General features: G+C 38.7%; 1 protein-coding gene across 2 annotated transcripts in view; it reads left to right on the forward strand.

Moving 5' to 3' along the window:
- The window catches only part of SLC8A1 (solute carrier family 8 member A1), a 317,474-nt gene that overhangs the window by 228,190 nt on the left and 63,542 nt on the right, over positions 1 to 25,742 (forward strand). For both annotated transcript variants that reach the window (XM_023516660.1, XM_012808814.2), the window contains exon 3: positions 23,843 to 23,946. In XM_023516660.1, the coding sequence (XP_023372428.1) occupies positions 23,843 to 23,946 (104 nt within the window). The remainder of the gene's footprint in view (positions 1 to 23,842; positions 23,947 to 25,742) is intronic.

The raw sequence follows: 25,742 nt of genomic DNA on the forward strand, positions 1-25,742 counted from the left end.
TACCATCCAGGCCACAGAGATGATAAAGCAAGTGGGGATGCCGTTGAGACGAGGGGAAAGGAAGGGACTAAGCTTCCAGAATTGTGGTTTACAGGTGCTGAGACCACGTGGATTCTGGCCCTCGATTTAGAATCCTTGCCTTCCAAGTTCCAGATGGTAAATGCGAACACTAGTGCACATCAAACTCTCAAGTGCAGGAAGCATAAATTAAATTAAGATCACCATGACCCAGGAAGGTGGGGCAAAGAAAACAGGGAACAAATTAAGCTCCAGCCAATGAAATTTCTGGCCTTCTACCTACAACAAAAACAGGTACCTATAATTTCCTCCAGGAATAAAAGAAATTACTAGAAAGGGAATTTTATTTCTCACTGACTTAAAATTCTCTGTGTGCTGCAAAAAGATACACGGATACGTAGGTTGTAAACCAGTTAGTGAATGCCTTGAAGGAATCTTCATACCTCCTATAGTTTGTGCTTGGCAAGCCCTCTGGAAAGATCTAACTCACCCTCTCCATGACAGTATACAGAGGAACATTAGTGTGATCTATTTAGAAGTGATGTAAGCTGACTTTGTTATGAAAACAATGTAATTTTAACATTGGAATCACATCTGGTCTGTGTCACAGCTCTGTCAGAATGAATGATAGTGGGGGGAAGAGAGACTTGCCTTTGCCAAACATGGCCACTGATGAGTAATTCTTGATTCCTTTCCTAGCTCCTCCGTTCAAACCAAAACTAAGAACAAGAGCCTATTGTAAGTCCTGTCAATTCAGAAGTGATCAATTATCATGTAGAATCAGCAACATGAGTAAAATGCCCAAACTCTGTGGCTAAGTTTTCATAGTTGTGTTTTTCTAAATCAGGAGAGGAATTTTGAGGACATAGTTTCCTGGCAAACAGTATAGGAAAATTTGTCCTGCTTGCTTCCAGAATCTTAACTCATACAGTCCTAGAAATACAAAGAGGGATTTTCACCATGAAAAATTTTGCATAAATTTTAACACCTTCCTATGTGGTCTATTATTGTTCTGGAATCTATGCTCTCAAAAATAAATCCTACTGACTGCCAGGGTCTGGATCACTTGCAGTATCGTGCAAGCTGTACTTAGGGTCTTTATTGAGGCCAATTCTCTGTAGTGTGACCATGATGGATTAAGAGAATCAGGTGTGGGTCTGGAGTCACGTGGCTTTAGGACAGCAGGAAGACCATGTCCTCCAAACTCCATCCATAGCAAGCCAGTGACCGCAAAGTGAGCAGCTTCCATTTCTACCACTACAATAGATCTGGGTAACACACATTTTCTTTTTTCTTTCTTTCTTTTTTTTTTTTTTTTGAGACAGAATCTCACTTTGTTGCCTTTGATACAGTGCCATGGCATCATAGCTCACAGTAACCTCGAGCTCTTAGGCTCACATGATCCTCCTTCCTCAGCCTGCCAAGTAGTTGGGACTATAGGTGCCCACCATGACACCTGGCTAATTTTTCTACTTTTAGTACAGACAGGGTCTCACTCTTTCACAGGCTGGTCTCGAACTCCCAAGCTCAGGTAATCCATCCACCTAAGTTTCCCAAAGTGCTAGGATTATAGGTATGAGCCACTGTGCCTGGCTCTTATCTCTTAATTCTAAAAGGGGATCAAATTAATCTCTGGAGTCTTACATTGAACAATTTTATATTCACAGCTAATTTCTGTATTTCTTAATTGTATTACAAAAGAATTATAAAATATAATGCCTTCCATGAAAGATTTTACAAAGGAAAATCATGTTCACAGCCTTGTGCAAATCCTATCTGAACTTTTTTGATTTTTTTCCTTCAATGGACTTTCCATAAAGTTGTAAGATCTCTCTGGAAGCTCAAAGAATTGGCCACAAAGATCCCTTCAAAGATCCACAGGGAAGGAGAATGACAACTGAGTTGGTGTGAACTTTATCACAGTAATGAGGACCCTGGGGACTAACCTTTGGGGTCACTCCCCAGAGTAGTTATGTCCTTGAAGAGGGCACCCACCGTGTATCATGCCAGTGTTCTCCTGAACATGCCCCAAACACCCTTTCCATACAATTGCAGGACAGATCAGATCAGACCAAAGCCTCTGACTTGGCGTCTTAGTCTCCATATTCGCCATATCACTGTGAGTGCATTTCTCACTGCAGTTACATTCTCTATTTATACTCTGGGTCTGCTTTACTAAATTCAATCTTTTAAAAAAAATCAATAAGCAATTTTCTTATAAAAAATGAAATTAATAATACCTAAAATGTTCTGTAGAACTCTGACATGTGTGGATAATGCCACAAAGTATTTTGGACCCTTCAGATAGGATACTACATAAATATACATGTAGACATTTACATCATTTTTCTAGGCTAGAGAAATGCAAATAAGAACACTGGTCAGGGCCTTCTGGAATGGACTATCCAGTCAAGTAAGCTGATGTGCACATGTCTAATACTTCATTTCAAGCACAGTGGTTTCCCACGTGAAAAGTTTTTTGCCACCACTGTCTTCCTAACACTAGGCCCCTTTTTTACTTCTAATGCCTACCTTTTACCCACGTTTATGTGGTTCCATTGTATCTATATCTTTTATTTAATCTTCCACACATTCAGTGTATAAGAAGGAAATGTGTATGTATACAATGATTTTTCTAATTATTTGAGGTAGAAATAAATTTTAGTTATATAATTTAATCTTACATTTTCAGAGAAAGCGTCTCAAAGATCTTTCAATTATTCATCCAAAGGCCCCATCGGAGTTAGCAAATCCTTCTCGATGTTTGGACCTGACTAAATCTTAGGCTCCTCTGCTGCTCCCCACCTGGCCTGTTCTGACGGGCGCTCACTGACTGGAGTCCTTCTGGCAAACATGCAGCTTGGTGTCATAGGCAGTTGACAGAACTGAAGATGTGGGAGGAAGGCACTGCTTTCCCTCTGCAAAGCCACCCCCAAGGAGCATTCTTGGACAGTCATTCTCTGCTGGAGCTTTGACAACAGATCTGATCTTGAACTTCATGGAGAACACCACTTTGGGGGGCCGGGGAGGGGGGACACAGAGAGGGAAGAGAAAAGTGTAGCAAGGCAAAAAAAATTTCCAAACAGGAAAAAGTTTTGAAGGCAATCAGTTGCACTCTGAATAACCAGTTCTTTCCCATTTTAAGAACCCTGAATTTTACTTAAGAGTCTTTGTTTATAAGAGTTCGGAAAATGAAAATGGACCCAAGAACATACCCACTGGAGACTGAGGATACGCGCCAGAGAAGCATGTGAAAGAGAGAGCTCCTGCTAAAGCGGGAAAGCACCTTATTTTATTGTAACAGTTTGCTTAATTAAACGAATTTCCTAGGCTATTTTATTCATAAAAGTCGATGTGTACATTAGGGAATAATTAATTGCTCAGAAATTGGCAAGTACTTCCTAAGGAACATTTTTCTTTGTGATGTCTTTGGCATTTGTGGTTTGCTAGCTCCATTTCCAGCCTTAGACATTGCACCATAAAATTATAGCTCCATCCCGAGGCACCAGCTGTCACTTCTGCCCGTGATCTCTGGGCTCAGAGAAAATAGCAGTTACATGCATGCGTGGAAAGTGGATCCCTCAGTAAACGCTAAATTTATCAGGAGGGATTATCACTGTTGAAATGCACTCAAAATTATTTCATCTGGCTCCCAAATGGGAACTGGGGCAAATGGCTTTGCATGGAATAGTGTCGGAAAAACCTGGTCCAATTCCACATTAATAAATGCCAGACTTCATTTCATTCGCAGCCACTGATGTGTGTGATATGTGCAGGGCCATATTCATGACATCCTCTAATGGAAAATTATACAGGTTACAAAACAAACCGATCTACCATAAAGAACACCTCCTCTGCAGAATACTCTAGATACTAAGTAATTTCATGAGATAATAAATAGACTTTTACCACTAATCAATATGCTAAGGGTAGACATGATAAAAAATTTACCTTTTAAATTTGAATGGGAAGACTCCAAACAGCCACAAAGAAACTTTCGCCTTTTGCTTTCATCCCCTGAATCTGATACATGGTCAGTCTAAGAAAATGTTATGAAAAAGGACAAATTTCATGAGATTTTTAGATGTTGGAAGTGAGACACGTATGAAGACTGATATTTAAGGCTCTTAATGATATTTCCTGTTGAGCCTCTTAACTTGGGCTAGTAAAATATTTTCCTAATGCCCATTGATGGATCATCGCATTAGATTTATTAGGGAAGCTTTCTAGCACCATCTCTTCCCTCTGATGGAATACATCCAGAGATTCTGATCCATGCTAAGGATGAGAAATTTACGTTTGGTCTTAAAGCTTCCAAAGGAAATTCTAGTGGCTAGCTAGATCTGACGACTTACTGGCCTGATACTATGTTCCTTCCATAAACCTTAGGACCTCACAGGGTCAGAGGCTGATTTCTTACAATGAAATGAGCCTTGTTTTCCCTGGGAATCCTTTTCTTAAGTCTTAATCTGTGCACTTTGAGTTGTCTCCTGACATCTCCTTTGGAAAGTCACCATTCGCTACAACTGCCCCTAACATATGCCATCTCATTCACCTTCTTTCTTGTTTTAAAAACTTGAGTACACCACCACTGACACAAAATCTTTCCTTATCCCTCTTCAAATCCCTACACAAGTCAGCTCTTTCACTGTGGTTCTTCTGATTTTGACATATTAGAGCTCCTTCCTTCAAGCTTCCTGCCCTAAGCTTCAAGGACCCTATAGTTTCTCAGCCTTCCTGTAACTTGTCTCTCTCTCTCTCTCTCTTTCTCTCTCTCCTTTTTCTTTCTCTCCCTCCTGCCCCTTTATCCGTTTACAATGGTACCAGTGATATTATTGTAGGATTGGATTTCACAGTCCTTCTATTTTTCTTCCAAGGTCACTCCTTTGGAAACAGTATCAGCTCACATGAATGTCTTTGATTACTATCTCAAAGCGCAGGACAGATATGGAGATCTCCCATCCAGACACTTCATCTTCTCTGCACATCTATTATGCAGGAATATTCCAACTGTTCTTTAAAACATTGGAGTAAATATCAAGATAAGAATTTATCGTCTCCCCACAAAATTCCTTGACACCCCATATTATAATCTTGCCTGTCTGCAGGGTTTGGGCATTTGGACACTCCATTTACTTAGCTGACTAAGTAGATGATCACGTAGGAAGATTTAAGCATGTGAAAGAGATTTGGGAGGAAGCAAGCAGAAAAAGCCCTGAGAAAAGACATTACAGTGGTTGAAATTTTTCTCCAAGTTTTTTTTTTTTTTTTCCCCCAGCTTTATTCCTTTACTCTGGTTCTCCACACACCCTGCACTGATCCCAGCCAGTTTTCTCGGCCCCACCCCACCCTAACCTTAAGCAGAAGGGACTTCAGAAGCACCAACCCCGCCCTCTGGGCCTCAGCATCACCATAAGCTTCTCAATCATCAGATTCTGACGTGTTCTCCAGTTCCAGAAATCGAATTGTGCATTCACCAGATATTGTACTACTAAGTTTCTATATCCCAGGTGTTCTTCTAGGCACTCAGGAAAAAAAAAAAAAGGCAGCAGATCACTTTTTGAAATCTACCTGAAAGTCAGGATTGATTTTCCACCTGGTTTCTGCCTCCCTGTCTTGATGCCAAGACGAGTTCATCCTATGGGAAGACACGTTCCTCCCGGGAGAAATCCTCGGGGAGAACTGGTGGCTCTCCCGGGTGCTGACAGGGCTCTGCTCCGTGATGTGCCCTCTGTCCTGCTTTCTCCCCCACTCCACAGCACTCAGCCTTCTTGCCTACTTCACCCAGAGATTCACTTGGTTTTTATTTATGTTTCCATACTTTCTGGGGACTGTGTTTTGCTTCTTTGGAGAAGACCTTCACCTTTGGAGCCTTTGTTCAAACACCTTGATATTCAGCTCCCTGCTGTACTGCAGGTGGGCAGGTCACGTTCCAGTCTTTCAGTCTGTCTCAAACTGTTGTGATGAACCAGGACTGGCCCTCAGACAGGAAAACAATGGCTGCTACTGAACCCCACTGTATCCTTTATCTCCACTCTCTCACTGCTCCCATCTGCCTAACACAAAGAAGAGCAAGAAACTAGCATCATTTTATTCATGCCTCCAATGCGCCTTCAGTATTAAAGGACTCTTTCTCATCATAAATGCCAGGCATTTTATTCTATTCTCTTTCAATTTCTCTTTCCGGTTTTCTTCCTGTGCACGTGCACACACACACACACACACACACACACACACAGCCTGCTGCTGAGCCATTTTCTCAGTGACTATTCACCCCATCAGAAGAATGACATGATATTCTTTTTACCCTTCCTCACACCTCAACTTGTAAATTTCCATTTCATTACATCATTTGGGTTGTAATTCTCTCATCAGTCCTCTTGCCAGTACTGTATAAGATAATGTAATGTGATAGCAACTTGCCATGTAATTCATCAACCTAAGACTTCAGTTGGTGATAATTTCATTTAAAAACTGAACATATATGACAAGATTTCATTTTGCCATAAAGCTTGCCAACACCACTCACGGCTGATAAAAATAAAATGAAATATGTGCTCAGACCTGAATTTATGGCACGTAATTAGATTTTCTGTTCATGGAAATCAGGTCAGTTTTACAATTGGAGGATGTTTTCTCCAGCAGATTTGTATTTTACTACCTCCATCTTGCTATAAGAAATTGATCTTGGCAGGCTAAAAGAGGATCTCAGAGAGAACATTCCATGCAATTTCGGTTTGTTTTATCTAGTCCATAGACATGTTTTCAGGAAAGAGAAATTGCTGAACAGAAATTGAAGCAACTTTTCTGTTTCTTTAGCTTTGACAGACTGGAGATGAGAGCCAAATACTTCTTCAAAACTTGCCACTATTGGGGTACCTAGTGGAGACCTTGAGCTTCTCCAGTCCAGGAGAGGGCGTCTTCTCCGTGTCTGATTTCCTGGCCCTTCTCCTTCACTTTCTTTCTGCTCTGCTGCAATGCCAGCTTTATCCCAGAGTTAGAGTGATTGTACTCTAAGTCAGAATTGGTCATGGTGGTTCATCAAAAAGGCCTGTGGCTCTTTCTTACAAAATCGTGCCTCCTCGACTTAGCATCTCTCTGACATCAAGCTCTATTTCTTGACTTTTGCACCAAACATGTGCACACCATAAACATAAGTCATGTAGAAATTGATGCTTCTTCAATGAGTCATGCCTTTCCATTCTTCCATTTATTTGCAACAAAATTTTTGTTTTGATTAACTCCTTTATTTTCTTTGAGCCTTAAATACATTTCTGCCTGGCAAAACTCTCCTCTTTCTTCAAAACCCAGCCCAATTATTCATGGCTTTTGTGAAGTTCTTCACTCACTGCGCTTAGACAGCATAGAGAGCCCATATGTATAATTAATGGACATGAGGTAGGTAATCTTTGGTTTACAAAACTGTCCCTCCTTAGCTGTGAATTCATAGTCCTCTTTTTATCTCTGACTCCTAATGTGGGCCTGACATATGATTAGACAGATACTCAATAAAGGAGCGTGGACTGGCTAGATGGGAAAATACATGGTAGGAATCCAAAGTGTTGCTGATCAATTCATTGGGCTGCCCTGATGCTATCCAGATCACCTATATACCATTCATTTTGCTCACTCTCATGGTGAAATGCACATTAAGAATCCTATCTTTTCATCTTAAAAATATGTGAGTTACCTTTTCTAAGTTGTCCAAGAGATCTTGATGGATGAGCACACACTCAAGTACAAACTTGTGATGGTGAGCTCAGCTACGTCAATCACAAACATCTTAAGCAAATGCTGTGTGCCCCCACTATGCTCCCTGTCATGGAGAATGCATGAAAAGTACACAGTGGTGTCCTCTGCCAGGGCAACACGGCTACCACTGAGTATAGACAGCCCTGCCCGGGGTTCACATTATCAGGAGCTCTGAAGACATAGAACTGTATATTTATAGATTCTCTTTAATGCCATTACCAGGCTCACCAACCTTTGAATATCTATCTCAGGAAGTCTGATTTTGTGAATAAAATTTAATTAAACTATGAAGAGGATTTTGATTATTCTATAAACTCAGAGATAATTCAATAGAAACATATTCAGGACCTCTAAATGTTACACCAAGAAAGTAAGTTAATAAGTGGGGGGAAATCTATAAATAACCTTCTAAGGACTGTCTGGTCTAAGTAACACAAAATCTGAAAAAGTCATGTTTATCTTGAATTGATAGGATTTATTCAGGATGCATAAACCTGACCTTGAGGTCCACTGCAAGGCTTTCCCTGATTTCTCCATTTACTTAGGGGCACCATATATTATAATTCATATGAATCAAGTCTAATTCTACATGATTAAAATTAAGAGAAATGTTAAAATCCAATAGGGCAGTATCATAATACATAATACATATTTAATAAAGTATTATTAATGTTCTAGCAGTGAACCTCATCTGTTGCTATAGTTTCTAAAGCCTTTATCAACAAACACAAAAGCAACTTGAAAGGAGACCTAATGATGGGTGTCATCTATCATACCTTCCCATTCACACAGAAAACTGTTACTTTCCCAAATGAACATATTAATATTTATATTAATACCACATACATATTTTAGAATGGAGCTGAGGAGGCTTCAGTTTACTGAAAAGATTGCCTGAATAAAGAAACCTAAGTTTGCTGGGTTACAAAAAATGAGAAGATGAAGTTAGATAATAATGATGAAAGTACTTTATACCTGAAAATGCTGAATGTGTGAAAAGTCTTTGTCTATGAATCATTTCCTGTGTTTTTCATAGGAAATCTGTGGGATACATAGATTTCTTTTTCTTATTTTAATGAAATTGAAATTTGGGGAAGTAGCTTGACCGAGTCATACTGCTAAAAGCTATTAATCTGTATTGCAAATGCGAGTCCAGATCCCATATGTCCCTTCTACCTACATGTTTCTCTAAACAAACCTGCAGATTAGACTTTCTATGAAATGCGCAAAATAACCCAAATCCTAAAAATAATAACCTTTCCCTGGAAGATTATGCCTGGGTCAAAAACTGAAATAATGGTGAATAATGGTGAAGATGTGCTTTCTGAACACTTGCAGAGCTATACAAAGTCCATGGTAAAATTGAAAAAATAAATTTTAAAAGCCTGCTTACGGAATTTCTTCTACAAGGAAGGTGCACTATGAATGTAGCTTGTCAGAAGCCTATAATTAATCCAAGAATTAAGCCTTTTCTTACTGTGTTTGGTCCAGTGATTCATTTTGTTAAGCAATGCCATTATTTGCATTCTGTAAACCTGTTCTGGTTCTATAAAATCTAAGTGGGAAAAACTTCCATGATGAACAAGAAACATAAAAGAGAGGAAAAAAGCAAAACCCATTTTCAGTTTAAAGCCAATAAAATCCTTTACAGTTTTGGCTAATTTTGATCCTAAGCTTTAAATTGCTGGTATCAAGGAATAGATCATTTGCCTTCTTGCTTATTTTACCTTGTGGTGCTTACCCATAAAATGCCTTGGGTACTTTCTACCAAGAATATGAGGTCCAGGGGCGCTGCCTGTGGCTCAGAGGGGTAGGGTGCTGGCCCCATATGCTGAAGGTGGCGGGTTCAAACCCAGCCTTGGCCAAAAACTACAAAAAAAAAAAATATATATTAGGTCCAAAATGATAACTGTTTGTTGTGGTTTTAAACTAATGGAAGATGCAAAAAAGATCTAATCATTCAAACGAGCACTGTTGTGAGAAGTTCAGTGAGAGTCCGCAGTCACGGAACCACTGTGCTGTGCAGAGTGGAAGGCAGCTGTAGAAAGCAGGGTGCATGTTGAGGCCATTGATAACTCGTTGGTAATTTGAAATTCATAGTTTATACTATGAATAAGTTTTAATTCTTACCTGCTTGTGATTAGACATTCAGGATGTATTTGACCCACTGCTGCAAAGCTGACTCTTTTCATAAGTGTTCCCTTTGAATTAAGAAAATAGAGGTCCTTATAAAAGTGGAAGAATATTTTTCTAAGTGGAAACCTACACACAATTATTGACCATTCCTGCCTCAGTACAAATAGATCAGCAGCTGTATACAATGACTCTGGTTTAAAAGGGAAGAAAGAAAAGTACAAGGAAGGGCAACTGTTGTTAAGTGTAATGCCCCGAAGACTAAGGAATACTAGGAACACAGAGGCTTGATTTGGATTGGGTATTTTTGACCTTACTCTTGCCTCACTGTCTCTGTGGATATTGTAGATTTGTTTCAGGTCAAAGATTCTCGAGGCCATTCTGCACAGCCATCTCACTGAATCAGGTGTGTGGTTTCCTCTGTGTGAGCCATGAAATTTACAAAGCATCCCTCTGCACGAGAGACAATGATGAAATGACAAAGAAAATTAGGCATATTCTTCTGTTGTTAGCATTGTTTTTTTCTCGATTAAAAAGAGAAGAAGAAAGTAAAGATTTTCTATGAAGAGTGGTGAATTAGACTTCAGCAGCCCCAGACAAGAAAAACCCTAGGATAATGGTAGAGTAAATGAATACCAGATGCAGATTTACAGTGTGGATATGAGTTTTAATCCTGAGCCTGGTATCCACTAGCTTTGAAGCATTGACTAAATTCATTGAGTCTCAGTTTGCTCATCTGTATAACAAGAGGTGAACGGGGAGATTTCTATGACCACATATTGAGGAATTATGCTTCTAGGTTTGAAAGTGTAGTGTTTGGGAAGGCAAAGGCTGAATCTGAGTGGAAAATGACTAATGTCCTTTTGATGACAAACATGGGAATAGGTGATTAGTGGAAGGGCACTAAACATTGGTATTTGTGAGTGGTTTAGGATGAGGAATTATTTGTTACAGAACAAACAGAAGGCTTAGTGAGGTAGCCAGAATGGCCTTCTAGGGAAGCAACATTAGCAGATGAATCCTGAAAAAATTTCCAGCAAAACTAGCCAAAAGGTTAGTAATGATCAAGAAGAGAATTTCCGTATGGCAGAATTCAGACAAGAACTTCCAGAAAGGCCAATAGAAAAAGGAAATGGGGAGGTTACCATTTACATAAAAATCCAGGCTGAGGCTCAAGCATGTAAACAAGATTGTAGGGGAAAATAAACATTCACCTCTAAAACTAATCTGAAGTAGCTTGTCCAAAGAAAAATGTCAAAAGGTCATCATTATTATTATTATTATTATTTTTAGAGACAGAGTCTTGCTTTGGGCTAGACTGCCATGGCCTAAGCCTAGCTTACAGCAACCTCAACCTCCTGGGTTCGAGCCATCCTCCTGCCTCATCCTCCCAAGTTGCTGGGACTACAGGCACACACTGCCACACCTTACTAATTGTTCAGGGGTCTTGCTCTTGCTCAGGCTAGTCTGAAATTCCTGAACTCAAGCTATCCTCCTGCCTCAGCCTCTGAGAGTGCTAGAATTATAGGCATGAGCTACCACACCCAACAAAAGTTCATAATATTTGGAGAAATTTAATTTAAAATTTTTTTTAAATTTTAATTGTTAAATGTTGATCTCTAGCCATGGGATTGGATTATGTTGAAGTTTTTCTACCTTTCTTCATGTGCCAAGTTCTCAACAATGAACAAGTATCACTTTAATAAGTAGAAAAATACTTTAAGAAAAAGAACACACATTATCCTAAAGCAATCCACATTATTGTATTTGTATTTAGTGAGAAGGAACCCATGAAATACAAACTTCCCAATACAAACTATTGTTTATTCTGGTGACCCATTATGTTTCACATAGTCAAGGCCAGGAGTCTATTTAGAAGCAAGTTTGGTTTTGTCTAGGTTATCAGGAAAAGCAAGAGCCAAAGGGATACACTGACAATTTGGTTTAAAAAAAATATATCTGCCATTGATTCTTATTAGCCTACCCCATGACATCAGTACATTAGCTTTACTGATATACTTTAGTTCTATTTTCTTTTCTTCTTGCTCTCTATAATGATAATAATTATTCTGATGATAAGCATCACTTACTTGAGCTTACTGTGTTGTAGGTCCTGTTCTGTTTTCCCATGTAACACCCTTATATCCCTGTGTATATTTACAACCTTGTAGTGTAATTATTCCATTTTCACAGATGAGAAAACTAAGACATAAGGCCACCCGCATGAGGTCACAGGCAGTCCCATTCGAAAATTCCCAGTTGTCAACTTGACATAACACGGTTTCTGATCATAATAGAAATAAATAATGTTCCTTTAGCTGCTAATACGTGTCAGCTCTGTGTTAAACATTTCATATGTATTATCACAATTCATGCTTGCAGAAAGAAAATGAAGGAACTACTGTTGTTAGAATCATTTTGCAGAGCAAGAATATAGCCTTAGAAGGTGTAGGTAGCTGCAGATAGTGAATGGCAGAGAAAGAATTCTGCAACCTGAGTCCCTTGCCTAAGGCAGTGTTTCAGGTCCTTGTAACTCACCAGTGCTATGAAATCACTCTCATCACACTGACATGATTAATAATTATGGTATTTATGGAAACATTAAAACTGGATATGGAATTATGTGGAATATGCCACATAATCACGTGGCATTTCAGTCAATGACAGACGTCATGTATGACATTGATCCCATAAGATTATAATGCTATATTTTTACTGTATTTCTTTATATTGAGATGGGTAGAGATACACAAATACCACGTGTTACAGTTGCCTACAGACTTAGTGCAGTTTAATGGACTTCTTGGTGAGATCTTCCTATAGAACACGGTGAGGGTAATGAAAACTCAGCCCAACCTGCCTTTCCAGCCTTTTAGCCCACTAGATAAATATTCTGATCAGTTAACGTTTTATAAATCATAGGTCTCCATTGTGAAATGCAAACCTAAAATCCAGACACAGTTATAGAATTCATACTATTAAGACACACATATTGATTGCTTCATCGAATGTAAACTAGCAATAAAATATTAGACCTAGAATAAAAATGTGAAATTAAAAAAAATAAGTCTCAGTCCACTAATTGGTTTGTTTTAGCTAAATATCTGGCCTCCATCTTTAAGACTATAAGTTGTCCCCAAAGTTGCCATACATAGGGAAAATGGGAAATTATAGCTAAATGTACCTTCATTTACAAAATAGTCATTAAAAAATTTTACAAAATAATCTCTACATGTTGGCCACCTCTTTGTACCCACACACAGACAGAGTCTTCTTTCCTGCTCATAGTAAACATGTCCCAAGATAACCATCTTCCTAGGTACAGAAATTTGGGGACGCTCTGTATTTTATACAGATGCAAACAGAGGAAGATCGATTTGTCACTGTGTATTTTATGACCATGGACACAAGGAGGGGGAAGGAAAAAGGAGAGAGAAGAATATAAATTTAAAAACTTAAGAAAGCCCAGCTTGTTTCCTGGTGTTGTTTCTAAAACTGGCCGCTTTCTGACAGAGATGCTTTCATCCGATTCTAGCTGCTGTCCTGCCGCATTTCAGAATTGAAATCCTTCCCTTGTTTTCCACAAAACTCTACTTTGAATACAAAAACTCAACAAAGGAGGCAGGACCAACGGTCAAAATAATCTTTGGAAAGGGTGTAATGGACAACTCAGGAATGTTTAAAATGCTCAGGAAGAAGAAAAATTTTGACAAAGATGGGAAACCAACTGTCTCTTTGAAATCCTACAGCATCAATTTCATCATCATTTGAATTCTTACAAAGGGCAGCGGTGAATTGAGAAATGAAAGTAGTCTCTCAAATGGAACCAAAGATGTTTATGTTTTCAGTTTGTAGCAACTGAAAAGATGCTCTTTGCCAGAAAGCATTCCTTTTTTTTTTTAAATTAAATCATAGCTGTGTACATCAATACATTTATGGGGTACATTATGCTGGTTTTAGATATAACTTGAAATACTTACATCAAACTGGTTAACATACCCTTCACCACAATTTCTTAATTATTGTGTTAAGACATTAATATTCTACACTGAGTAGATTTGACATGTACCCATGTAACATGCACCATAGGTGTGGTCTGACCCATGTGGTCCCACCATAGAGAGGTCGCACCCTCCACCTATCCTCCTCCCCCTTCCTCTTTCCCCTTCATCTTGGGCTGTAGTTGGGTTATAGCTTTCATATGGAAGTGTGGATGATAATATATTGGTTTTGTAGTAGAGCTGAATACATTGGATACTTTTTCTTCCATTCTTGAGATACTTTGCTAAGCAGAATATGTTCCAGCTCCATCCATGTAAACATAAAAGAGGTAAAGTCTCCATCTTCTTTAAGGCTACATAATATTCCATGGTGTACATATACCACAATTTATTAATCCATTCATGGGTCAGTGGGCACTTGAGCTGCTTCCACGATTTAGCAATTAAGATATTTGCATCAGATTGTTTATTGTAGCCCAGAAAGCATTCTTAACCTTAACCTTCAATGTTGAAGAATTTGTTAAAATAGTTTTTTCTACAGAATCTCCATTCATGAACTAGTTAAGATTTCAAATTATAGACAAAGATGCAGCACTAAAGATATCTGAGAATCCTCCATCATTTTGTTTAAAGCGCCCCTTTCATGGAATAAGGAAGTTCCTGAAGTTTCTTCAGGGAAGTTCTTTTAAGGCTACAGCTGACAATAGATTGATAAAAGGAGAAAAAACAAAGCAGAATTACATTTATTCCTATTTTGCATCTGAAAAAATGGACTGCTTAACATTCGGTTTCGAACGTGAGCAGAGGAAAATAAAATAGAGCAAGGTTATTATATTGGAAACCCCCACTCCAGTGCTCTCTAAAACTCCACTGTTCTCTCTGGGAACAGCAGGGCGTCAGCTATCTCTGCCTCTTGCTCTGCTTGAAGCAATGATTTCAATAACTACTTGACAATGTCAAGAGATCAGGGCATGGATGACAAGACCTCCTGGAGATTTAGCTACTTTAGCAACTCTCATCTTGGGAGTCTATTTAACTTACAGACTAGCGCCATCACTGTTTGTCATGTTCTGCTTCAGTAGCAAGAACACTGGAAAAATGATGACTTTAGACACCTGTGCATATCCAGCTAGTGGTAAATTCTAAGGACCTGGAAGAGGTGGAGCTGGGAAGCTAAAGACCTATCTCTCATGGTAGGTCTTTAGCTTCTCCTTATTTCTTTGAATTTAGAGTTTGGTACTTGGATACCCCCCTATACAGTATTCAACCAAAATTATTTTAATGGACTTAAAGGTATTGCTCCTTTACTCTGTTGACCATTTCCTGACCCCTGCCTCCCCATCTGTCAATGGCTCCTTGTGGTGACTGGGGAAGGAAGGCAAATAAGAACCACAAAATAAGACACTCTTTTTCAACTAATGGTAACAACAGAGCCTAACATTTGATAGCCCTTTAGTAAGTAATTTTTGAATGCATTATATTATTTGATCTTTGCAACAACCTGTGAAGTTCTATTATATTTGATAGATGATGACACCCACCATTGGATCATCACAACACTGTGATCACCGTAATTGCTGCAATGTGAGTTTTATTATCCCTATTTGGTAGATTATAATGCTGGTATTTAGAAAGATGCAAGAACTGACCCAAATACCTGAGCTAAAATGGGGCACAGCCAGGTTATGAACATGGCTAATCTGTGTCCCAGTTTAACAGCTCCACATTTCAAGAAAGGAAACAATAGACTCCTTTTTCTATAAGTATCCTACATGGGTACTGAGCAAATCCCCAAGTGAATCCATGCCCCAAGTTCCTCACCAATAATCCAGAAATGGTGTAAAGATATTAATAGAAATAATGTGAATAGCACTGTGCTCTTATCCTATTTGGAATGTTTCCTAGAGGAAGGAGTTGATTTGGGTCACATACAGAAAAATAACAAGAATATATCATGGATCTTCTTTGCCTCTTTCTTTTCCTAACCCCAGATCACTAAGCAACTCACTAATCCATTTTTTAAAGGAAAAAAAAAAAGGCTTGAAATGCACCAGTGATACAAAGGCAACCCATGGCAACCTTATCATTCCTGGTAGGTAGAGAAAATAAAAGCTAGCAAAGGAGCTAGGGAATGCCCAGGTGAGGTGAGAGCGGTTGGCACTGCACCAGCAGCAGACATCTCTAGGATCGCAGTTCTTTCCTTTCCTTCCATAATAGATGGCATAAAGGAAATGCTGCTTCTGGCATTTTCATAATCTTTTATACTTTGGGGAAAAGAAAGAAGCCAAGGAAGCCAGCTTGGGGTAACAGCCACCAGAAATGCTTAGTCGTCAGGGTCCACTAGCAACAGCTCTGATCCTGGAGGAGGTAACCAGCATTCCATGGGAAATCCCCAAGAATGGTGTGAGGGTAGTGGAGCTGACAGACACAGCAATGGCACTTAGCTGGGATGTAAATGGTTTCACTGTCACATGGCACCCAGTGCCTTAGTTTTCTATTTAGCAGTGCTAGCAAAATTTGAAATCTCACAACCTTTTCTCACCCAAAGAAACAGCCTTTCCAAAGACTAAAATTCAGCCCAAAGTCTGTTTTTTGTAAAGTAACAGTTTTATTAAGACATAATTCACCTCCCATAGAATTCAGCTTAAAATATATAGTTCAGTGGGTTTTAGCATTTTCTTAGAATTGTGCAATTGTCAATGCAGTCAATTTTAGAACATTTTCATTACCCCCAAAATGAAATCCCATACCCATTAGCAATCATGCCACCCCCACCCCTATCCTTTTACCCTCAAGTGCCCAGCTCCAGGCAACCACCAATCTACTTTCTATCTCTGGATTTGCCTATTCTGGACTTTTCATATAAGTGCACTCATGCAGAATGTGGCCTATTTTTTCTGGCTTCCTTGACTTAGAATAATGTTTTCATGGTTCATCTATGTTGTCACACATCAGTGTTCTATTTCTTGTTTAGTGCTGAATAATAATCCATTGTGTGGTATACCACATTTGACTGATGGATGTTAGGTTGCTCCAGCTTTTTGGCTTTTATAAATAATGCTGCTATGAGTTTTCATGTACAAGGTTTTATGTGAACATGTGTTTTTAAACTCTCATTGGCATATACCTAAAAGTGGGGTTTCTGTAACTCTTATTTTTAAGCTTTTGAGGACTTCTCCAAAGTGGCTGCACCAATGTACATTCCTACCAGCAGTGTGATGAGGACTCTAATTTCTCTGCAGTCTGTCTTTTTGATGGTAGTCATCCTAGTGGGTGTGACATGGTATCTCATTACCTTTCTCTGGCAGCTGGTAAGGCAGAGCATCTTTTCTTATAATTGTTAACCATTTATTTATCTTCTTTGGAGAAATGCCGATTCAGATCTTTTGCCCATTTTTTGGTTGGTTTACATTTTTTGAGTTGGAGGCATTCATTCTGAAGCTTTTGACATCGCATGTACTGTGGGTCACATTTCAAGCTTATCTTACCTGATGACATCACGCTGTGGCCAGAGGTTGCTGGATCCACGTGTGGTCAGTCCTGGGGGGTCACTTCTTCCTTGAGTCTGAGAGTGTGGTGGCTGACGTGTGGCAAGGTTCCAGTTCCAAGACGTGTTCTCTCATAGACATGGCTCAGAGGCTCTCTGACTGGGAGGCACGAAGCATTATTGTCTTCTGTGGCAGTTAAAACTCTTAGTTTGTCTACTCTTCAGATGTAACCACTCTTGTGTAAAAGCTTATCACCAAGAGTTCCTATCACTTTGTTGAGAGGAAATTACTCTGCATGAGTGTAAACTCTGCTGCCTGAATGCTAAAGGTGTTTTCTCACCTATACTATTAAAGTTGCCTACAGAAACCAACATTTCCTGAGAGGGGAAAACAACAACTTTAAGTATACTGTATAATCAAGAAAAGCTTTGTGGAGGACAAAGCCAAATGTTTATCTCATGTTTCCAACCAGATTGCAAGCTAGATTTATCATTCAGTTTTGACTATGAATTTCTCACAGTTCTGTCCATTCTTTCTTCTGATGTATCCTTGTAAAGATCAGGACATACATTCTGACTTTCCTTTAGCCAGTTCCCAGCCCTGGTTGCATATTAGAATCACTTGAAAAACTTAAAAACCATGTTGATTCTGGGGGTCTTACAATCACAGAGTTTGATTTAACTGATCTGGAGTGGGTTTAGGCATTTATAGTCTGGAAAGCCTCATGGGTGATTTTAATATGCAGTCATGTCCAAAACACAAGCCCAACTATTACCAGCCTTTTAATTTATTATCCAGCTCAAGTAGAGAAACCCATTTTCCACTCTATATTGGTGCTTATCAGACTTCAACATGCATAAGAGACATCTGAAGATCTCATTAAAATGCAGATTCTGATCCACTGGGTCTGGATAAAGCCTGAGATTCTGCAATTCTAACAAGTCTACACCTGGCAAGGCTGAGACTGATACTGCTGGTTGACTATTCTGAGTCCTCAGAGCTGGTGAGTCCCTATGTGTTCAGGGCCCCTTTTAATTAAACCTGTATGTCATTTAACTTTTTGAGGCAGCCTATATTATATTCATAGAATATAATATATTCTGCAGTCTTTTTTCAAAAAACAGAATTGATATTCCATCATTGTTCATAGAGACAGTCTTTGTTAATGTAAAGATGAAACAATAAACCTCTATATTAACTTAAAGTAATGAGCCAGACCCTTTAAAGTGGTCATAAAATGCAGCACAGCTGAATGAATAAAGGGATTCAGTAGTTGACTATGAGTCACATGTTTGAAAGGTATTGGTCCTTGGCGATAGTCACAGGAGATTCATTTTGTGACCTTGGAAGTTGGTAACTTCTCTAAGAGTCACTGTTTTCTCCGATAATTTTAGGTACTAGGAATTACTTCTGGAGATGTTTTGGAAATATATAAATTAAGAAATACTAAGTGCCCATCATTCTATTGACCTCTGAATATACCAAAAGAGAGGATGAATCTTTAAAAATAAAATAAAAGTCCTGAGCACACCTAAACATGTGAAATCTTCACTAAAATCTTTTGCATGAGGATTTTGAAAGGAGTCTCTACTCTCTCATCCTCCAACTTACCTTCTTCTCATCTTCCCTCAACATCAAGGGCAGGCTTTGGGGGGGACGGAATCCACAGAAGGACAAGTGAGGCTTAAATTGAAAAAGAGACTGTGATACCAGTTCAGCTTAACAATATGAGACTCAAATATATTTTGAAGAAATTTTCCTTTTCAACCACTAATTAAGCCACCCCTTTATTCCTTTTCTGACTATCTGCCTGAGTCACCACCAGATACGGGACTCATTGTTAGTCTGTTTGAAGGTGTCCAGATCCTTTGAGACTCATCAGATAAGAAAGAGACTGAGAAATAAAGTATAGATGTTGGTTTGCTATCATCATATGAAAGGCACTGCAAAAATCAAAAGGAATGATCTGTATTTTTCCACTGAATAAATTGATCTTCCTTAAGCAAATTTTATTTTAGGAAATGGAATCAAAATGTACCTCCATAAAAATCTTGGCCATATTGAGAAATACTTTAATATTATCATAAGATTTGTAACTGCTTTGCTAGTTTCCAGAGCATACAATTTAATAGTATGCTGTTCAAACTTAAAGAGATGTAAAAAATATGAGTTCTCCTAACCTTCTTTGTAATGATTATGGCACTTGAAAATTATATGACAGCAATGTTTCTATTCATTCCTCGTAAGTACAATAATGTAAGAATTGTATTTGGATGAAGGGCTACATCTACCCAACTGTTGCCATCTTTGTTTTTGTTAGCCTGTCAATTTAAAGAAGTAACAACAGCCATCTGAGTGCTTCCCTTGGTAAACAGAATAGAATAGCCAACATGGATCTGTATCTTCAGGGAGATGCAATTCCTGTGACAATGCAGAAGGCCTGTTGACATTGGATAAGTGACAGTGGGGCAGACTGGAAAACACCAGAGGTCCCTTCCGTCCTTGACAGTCTGGTTCTGTCCCAGAATCTTGAGGAATAGCACCATGCTTCTGCTGATGATCAAGCCAGAATACCTGGTATTTTCAACAACCCAACCTCATCCCATCTAATAGCCCCTGTGATAGAAAATAAACCACAGCATCCTGTATGCACTGGGCTCCGGAAAGTGAGAAGAAGGCCTCCCAAGGATATGTTCTTTCAATAGTTACATTGGTTTATTTTACCTTTGCTACCTTTGCTAAGGGGGGGGGGGGTTATTCTGCTCTGAAAGAAAAGGTGAACATTACCAATGCCTTCTGCTTTTTGACTCTTGATTCAAAGTGCTAATTGATAAGGACTAACTTCATCCTGCCTCTGTAGGTGAAATGTCCTTTAATAATCAAGTTTCCTATTAATAGCTTTACTGTGCAAGAAGAGCTAAATCAATATATAATTTAATGACTCCTCCTGTCAGGGCCATTATTGATTCTATTACTAATGATTTTGAAATGATATGCCATTATACAAACTCCATCTACTTTAGAAATTTTTGCTAGGCACCTACAAAAGTATTTTTTTCTTTCTCTTTATTTTTGATTTCACAGAATCACAGTTATCCAACACTTACATATTTTCTAAGGGTTGTTATCTTAGTGAATATGGATACTCTAATGATAAATGGTAAATGTTTATTTTATTACACAGACAAATTGTGTGGGGCTAAATAATTATATTTCTCACACACATAAGCTTCTTGGAGTATAGAAAATAAAGCCATTGGCACAATAGAGGATTAAAATCTATGATATTCAGCAAAGATAAGAAACAAAGTGATGTTTGGTTGTTTACATCTGTTTGTGAATATGTTGTCATATTGCTCTGTGGACATGAAACTGGTACCTTTCCTGCACAAATACCCCCTTAATAAGGTAACTTCTACCATCCCACCTTACCTCTTCAATGCAATAATTCTGTGATGAGATGCAGGCTGGGTCGGGAATATAAGATGGAGAAATATAACATCAAATATTTGTAAGTAATATAAGCAAGACTATTGCAGCCTGTCTCAGTTTGGAACCCTGGTTTCAGTTTGATGCACCCCCCAGTGAAGTGCCTTGATAATGGATGTGGGGCCATCAAGTCCAGCAGAACTGAGTTTGAATGTCCATCAATACTTTCCCACTCGTAGTCACATGATACCCATGGTTTTAGTAGAAATGTACAAGTGTAGTTTACAGTTTGAAGATCATAAGATCTTCCATAAGATGGAAATTAAATTCCTAAAATGTGTAAGTTTTGATGTCAAGAAGAAGAGGCATTTAGTAGGTTCCTGTAGAGTAAATTGATAAGGTCTATCTTAACAAACATCAAACTCAGTTCTGAAATTAAAAGTTCAAATATCATCATTCTTTTCATCCATCCTCTTATGGTTTCCCTAACATTTTATATTTTTAAAAAATTGGGGAATAATTAAATATCCCATTTCATTCATAGCAGGCTAATTTTTTTATACTAAAAAAAAATAGGTGAATTCCAAAAACATACTTTTAAAAGTTAGGCAGGAACTATTCATAGTATCCATGTAACTGGACTGTGTCATACTGTTGGCAGTTTTGTAAATATCTAAGTAAGTACTCTAAAACTACTCTAAAAATGATGGCTGCTTAGTCATTTATAACTAAACTACTCATCAAGAATAAGTATTTCAGCATAAGCACAGAGCGGAGATAGAAAAGGTAGTTTCATGAGCTCCAGCTTCTCAGGAGTGAGAAATTGGGATGTGAGCTACATGCAGGGATGGGCTTCAGCTGAGGAGTAGGGAGGACTCACGGGGCTGCAGGGGACTGTACGGATCACTTGGTCTCCTACAACACCAGCCAAGAAAGCAAGACTACAGCATTGGCAGTAAGGGCTGGGAAATGCAGAGAATTAAAGGCAACTTCTACCTCTCACTCCTTCAATGCTAAGAAAAAAGACTGATGTTCTTTAGCACGCTCAGTTCTAAGTGAAACCTGATGGCTTTGATCAATAAAATAAAGACAAAATTATAAACCAATTTCCTTCCAGAAGACCTAGAGAACGCCACAAAAATTAAAGACTATCTATGGTATGTCATTAAAACTTTGCGTCTGATTGTTATGAAATGTTATGAAATGTTATGATTATGAAACTGATTGTTTCATAAACTTTCGTTAGAAATGTTCTTGGCCAAAATTATTGAAAAAAAATTCTTTTCAAGGACAAATCAGCGTATGGGGGCTCTGAGTAAGTCGTAATATCTGAAATCTTTCAGCCCTTATTAATTGAAGTAACATTAGATTGATTTATGTTCAGAGTCATTAAGGATGTTTATGGGAAGTTGGAATTTGCATAACATTTGCATTTGTCCCACCTGCCTGTCAGTCATTTGCACTCAGGGGACTATAGTGCAAGAAGGGCGAAAGGTTAGATTACAGAGAGAATTCTTATCAGAACACCTTGTCGCATCAGCGGCCTCTGAAAGTAGTGTGAATGGCATATTTAGTGAAAGTTAAAACTCAACTTTGGGAGGGATAAAAATAACCGTGACATCACGACTCCCACCTGCCGCCACCCTACTTTCAAAACAGCTGTCGCGAGGCCACGGCTTCCATCTTTAGAAACACAAACAAAACATGAACCACTTCCTGTTGTGGCCGAGCAAGAAAATCTGACTAACCCGAATAAGAGCGTGATGCTAGGACACTGGGCGGGGTGAGATAAAAGATTTTATATTTTCTTGGTGGTGTTTTTATACATTTATTGCTTCAATAAAATTTTATGATAAAAATATTATGTTTGGAAATTCAATAAAGAACAATAAAAGAAAAAAAATAACCCATAAGCCAGTCACGCAGAGATAACCTCTGTTGACATTTTGCTATGATTTCTTGATTTGTTCTAAAAGAGTGAGTTCCAGGGCGCAGCGTAGAGAATCTGATAGTTAAGGCATTCGCTAAATAAATACATTTTTTCTTTTCTTACTATTTTGATCTGTGTTGTCCTGCTTTTCCTTCTCATGATGATTATAAACCTATTAGTACTGAATGCTATATTTTGTCCAAAACCATTCCACAGCCTTGGGCAGGGGAGCTATGCCTTATTTGGGTGACCTCTTCAACCTTTCCGTCCTATCTGATACTCATTCTGGAGGGAAAAAAACCTCACAGTACAGAAGTTTCTCAATTGCTGTTTGTCTTCAAGTGCAACTCGTTAACCTTGCTTTCTTCTTCTCTGTTCCTTCTCTTCTCTTTCCTTTTCCCTTTGTTCGTCAATTTCTATTCTTCTCTGTTGCAGCAAAACAATATCTGTCAAGGTAATTGATGATGAGGAGTATGAGAAAAACAAGACCTTCTTCCTTGAGATTGGAGAGCCCCGCCTGGTGGAGATGAGTGAGAAGAAAGGTGGGGGAGCTGCTCCAGGGCTGAGCCAACAGCTTCGGCTGGCCTGTGCCACCCCTGGATGCCTGCAGTCTTCAGAACATGACTTACGATGCACACATCCCTCCACCTGTGTAACAGGGCATAGATCTCGTGCTGGGTCACAGCAGGCAGGGCTGTCGCTGCATTGGCCAGTTCTGGCCACACTGCACATTAGAATCTGAGAGATTGATTTTCTGGGCACTCATTCGAGCCCTAATCTCTATAAAAGTTGGTGCAGACACCATGCAATGCCCCAAAGAAGCAAACATTTTGATTTTTCTTCCTGATGTGGGGGGTACCTCCTGACTGTGGGCCAAAGCAGGAAGAATTGGTGAAAGTGGTAAATCAGCAAAAAAACACTTAAAGGTGGCCAGCCGAGAGTAGCCAAGATGCCCTTTTACATACTTTCGGAGGCCCATGTGCTGCCAGTTCTCCCTCCATAACATCACAGTAACATTCAGCGTGGTGGACACCAAGAGCATGAGCATGTGACTCCAACCATTGTTTTGCCTTTGTCTTGTGTTCCCACAGGAAGATCATTACCATTAGAATATTTGACCATGAGGAATATGAGAAAGAGTGCAGTTTCTCCCTTGTGCTTGAGGAACCAATATGGATAAGAAGAGGAATGAAAGGTGTGAGAGTATACAAAGACATACCAGCGAGAAATTGTACTCTTCTCTCTCCGTGTCTCCTTACTCTCACACTTACCTCTCTCCTCTTCCTCAGCTTCCCAGTACTACACTCCATGGCCTTCAAAGCTTTAGCCTGTTCATTCCCTTCCCTGACTCACAAGTGCACCAAGCAATGCCCATTCCCTTCAGGAAATGCCAACTAACCTTGATTGCAACCAGATTTAATATTAGGAAGATACTTTGTAATTCAGAAATGATGCTATAGTCTTTCACCCCTCAGGGTTCATTCTAAAATATAGCTCCAAGTGTTAAATTTCCCCTAAAATGTTAGTGATAGAGACTACTTACTATCCTTTCAAGCACTCATCAATAAAGCTGGAAGGAAGACACCTGCTTAGTACTTATTTGCAGTAGGAGATGAGTCTGATAGCACCTGGTGGGGAATTTCAAGGCATTCAAGAATTAGCCTTCTTTATCCAGTTAAACAAATTAATAAGAATAAAAATCCTTAACAAGTATTCTCAATATTCCAGTACTCACATTGATATGATGTTTTTCATATTATCAAACATGGCATTTTTTAAAATGGTCCCATTTATGTGAAACCATAACCATAACAATTTCCTATAGTCAGAAGGCTATTCAGTAAGACCTCAGCCCATATTGAAAACCTTTCCAGTCTCGTGCTTCAAAATCTTTTGATCCTGATAGAAGAAGTCAATTTTTAACATGCACAGGGAAAGGAAAAAATAAAGGCAGTGTCCTTACAACTAGATTTTGTTGATTTACCCTTATGTTTTTAAAATATCAAGCCAATTTTCCTTCCTATCTTCAGTTTCATATCTATTTTATATGGCCTATATTTATTTAGGAAGAACAGGAATTTTTATCTGAATTATTACTAGGGCTTCCTGTCATCGTCTTCTACTAGTGAACATTTTAAAAAGATCCTGTTGATTTAATTGCATATATAAAAGGAGCAGACCACATTAATAATCGCTTTTACTAAGTGCATATGGACAATTGGTGAAAGCGGTATAGGAGAGGATGACATGTACCACTATGGAAGAAATTTATACTTTTATATGCAGGGGTGGAAATACAGTATATAGGATAAATTCCTATATAGACCCAACATTTGGGAAAATTTAATCCCGCATTTATGAGAACTCACTGACCTCATAATGCATCAGAAGATAAAAAAGTATGTCCCTGACTTAATCAAGTTCAAAATGACAACAAGAGCCTTTGGAGTGATGAAGAAAGGACCACTTGGGACCCATTTTAATGCAGGCTGTTTGATATGCTCCATAGACAGCAGACAGAAGGAAAAGAGACCAGAAAATTGCACTGATTTTGTGCAAAGATGGGATGAAAAATGCCTCATTAACATACAGGAAAAAGCATTTACTTCTAAATATATTCCTCTATTAATGCAAGGAAAAGAATCTTGGCTACAGCTCTTTCATTTGTCCTTTTAGTAAAGTATGCCCTCATGTAACAATAAATTAAAATTCCTTAATAGCACTATCCAGTCTGGTACCCACCAAGTGGATTCTTGTCACTAAGAGTAAATTACTGACTTGTTTTACAAAGTATCCTTTAATGGCACTATCATTAGAATGAAAACTAGGCCTAAAACAGTAACTGTAGCACTCCCATCTATAACTCGGGAGGTAATTTATTTGATAAAGTTAGCCAAGTTGCTTTTACTAGAATCAAGTGCTGCAGACAGTCTGGGTTTAAAGCATAACCTGGAAGACAAATTATGCACGTCTCCTCCCCCTCACCCCTGT

This window comes from Otolemur garnettii, unplaced genomic scaffold (assembly GCF_000181295.1).
Source record: "Otolemur garnettii isolate 467f Iridium unplaced genomic scaffold, OtoGar3 scaffold00095, whole genome shotgun sequence".
In the NCBI taxonomy this organism is placed as follows: Eukaryota; Metazoa; Chordata; class Mammalia; order Primates; family Galagidae; genus Otolemur; species Otolemur garnettii.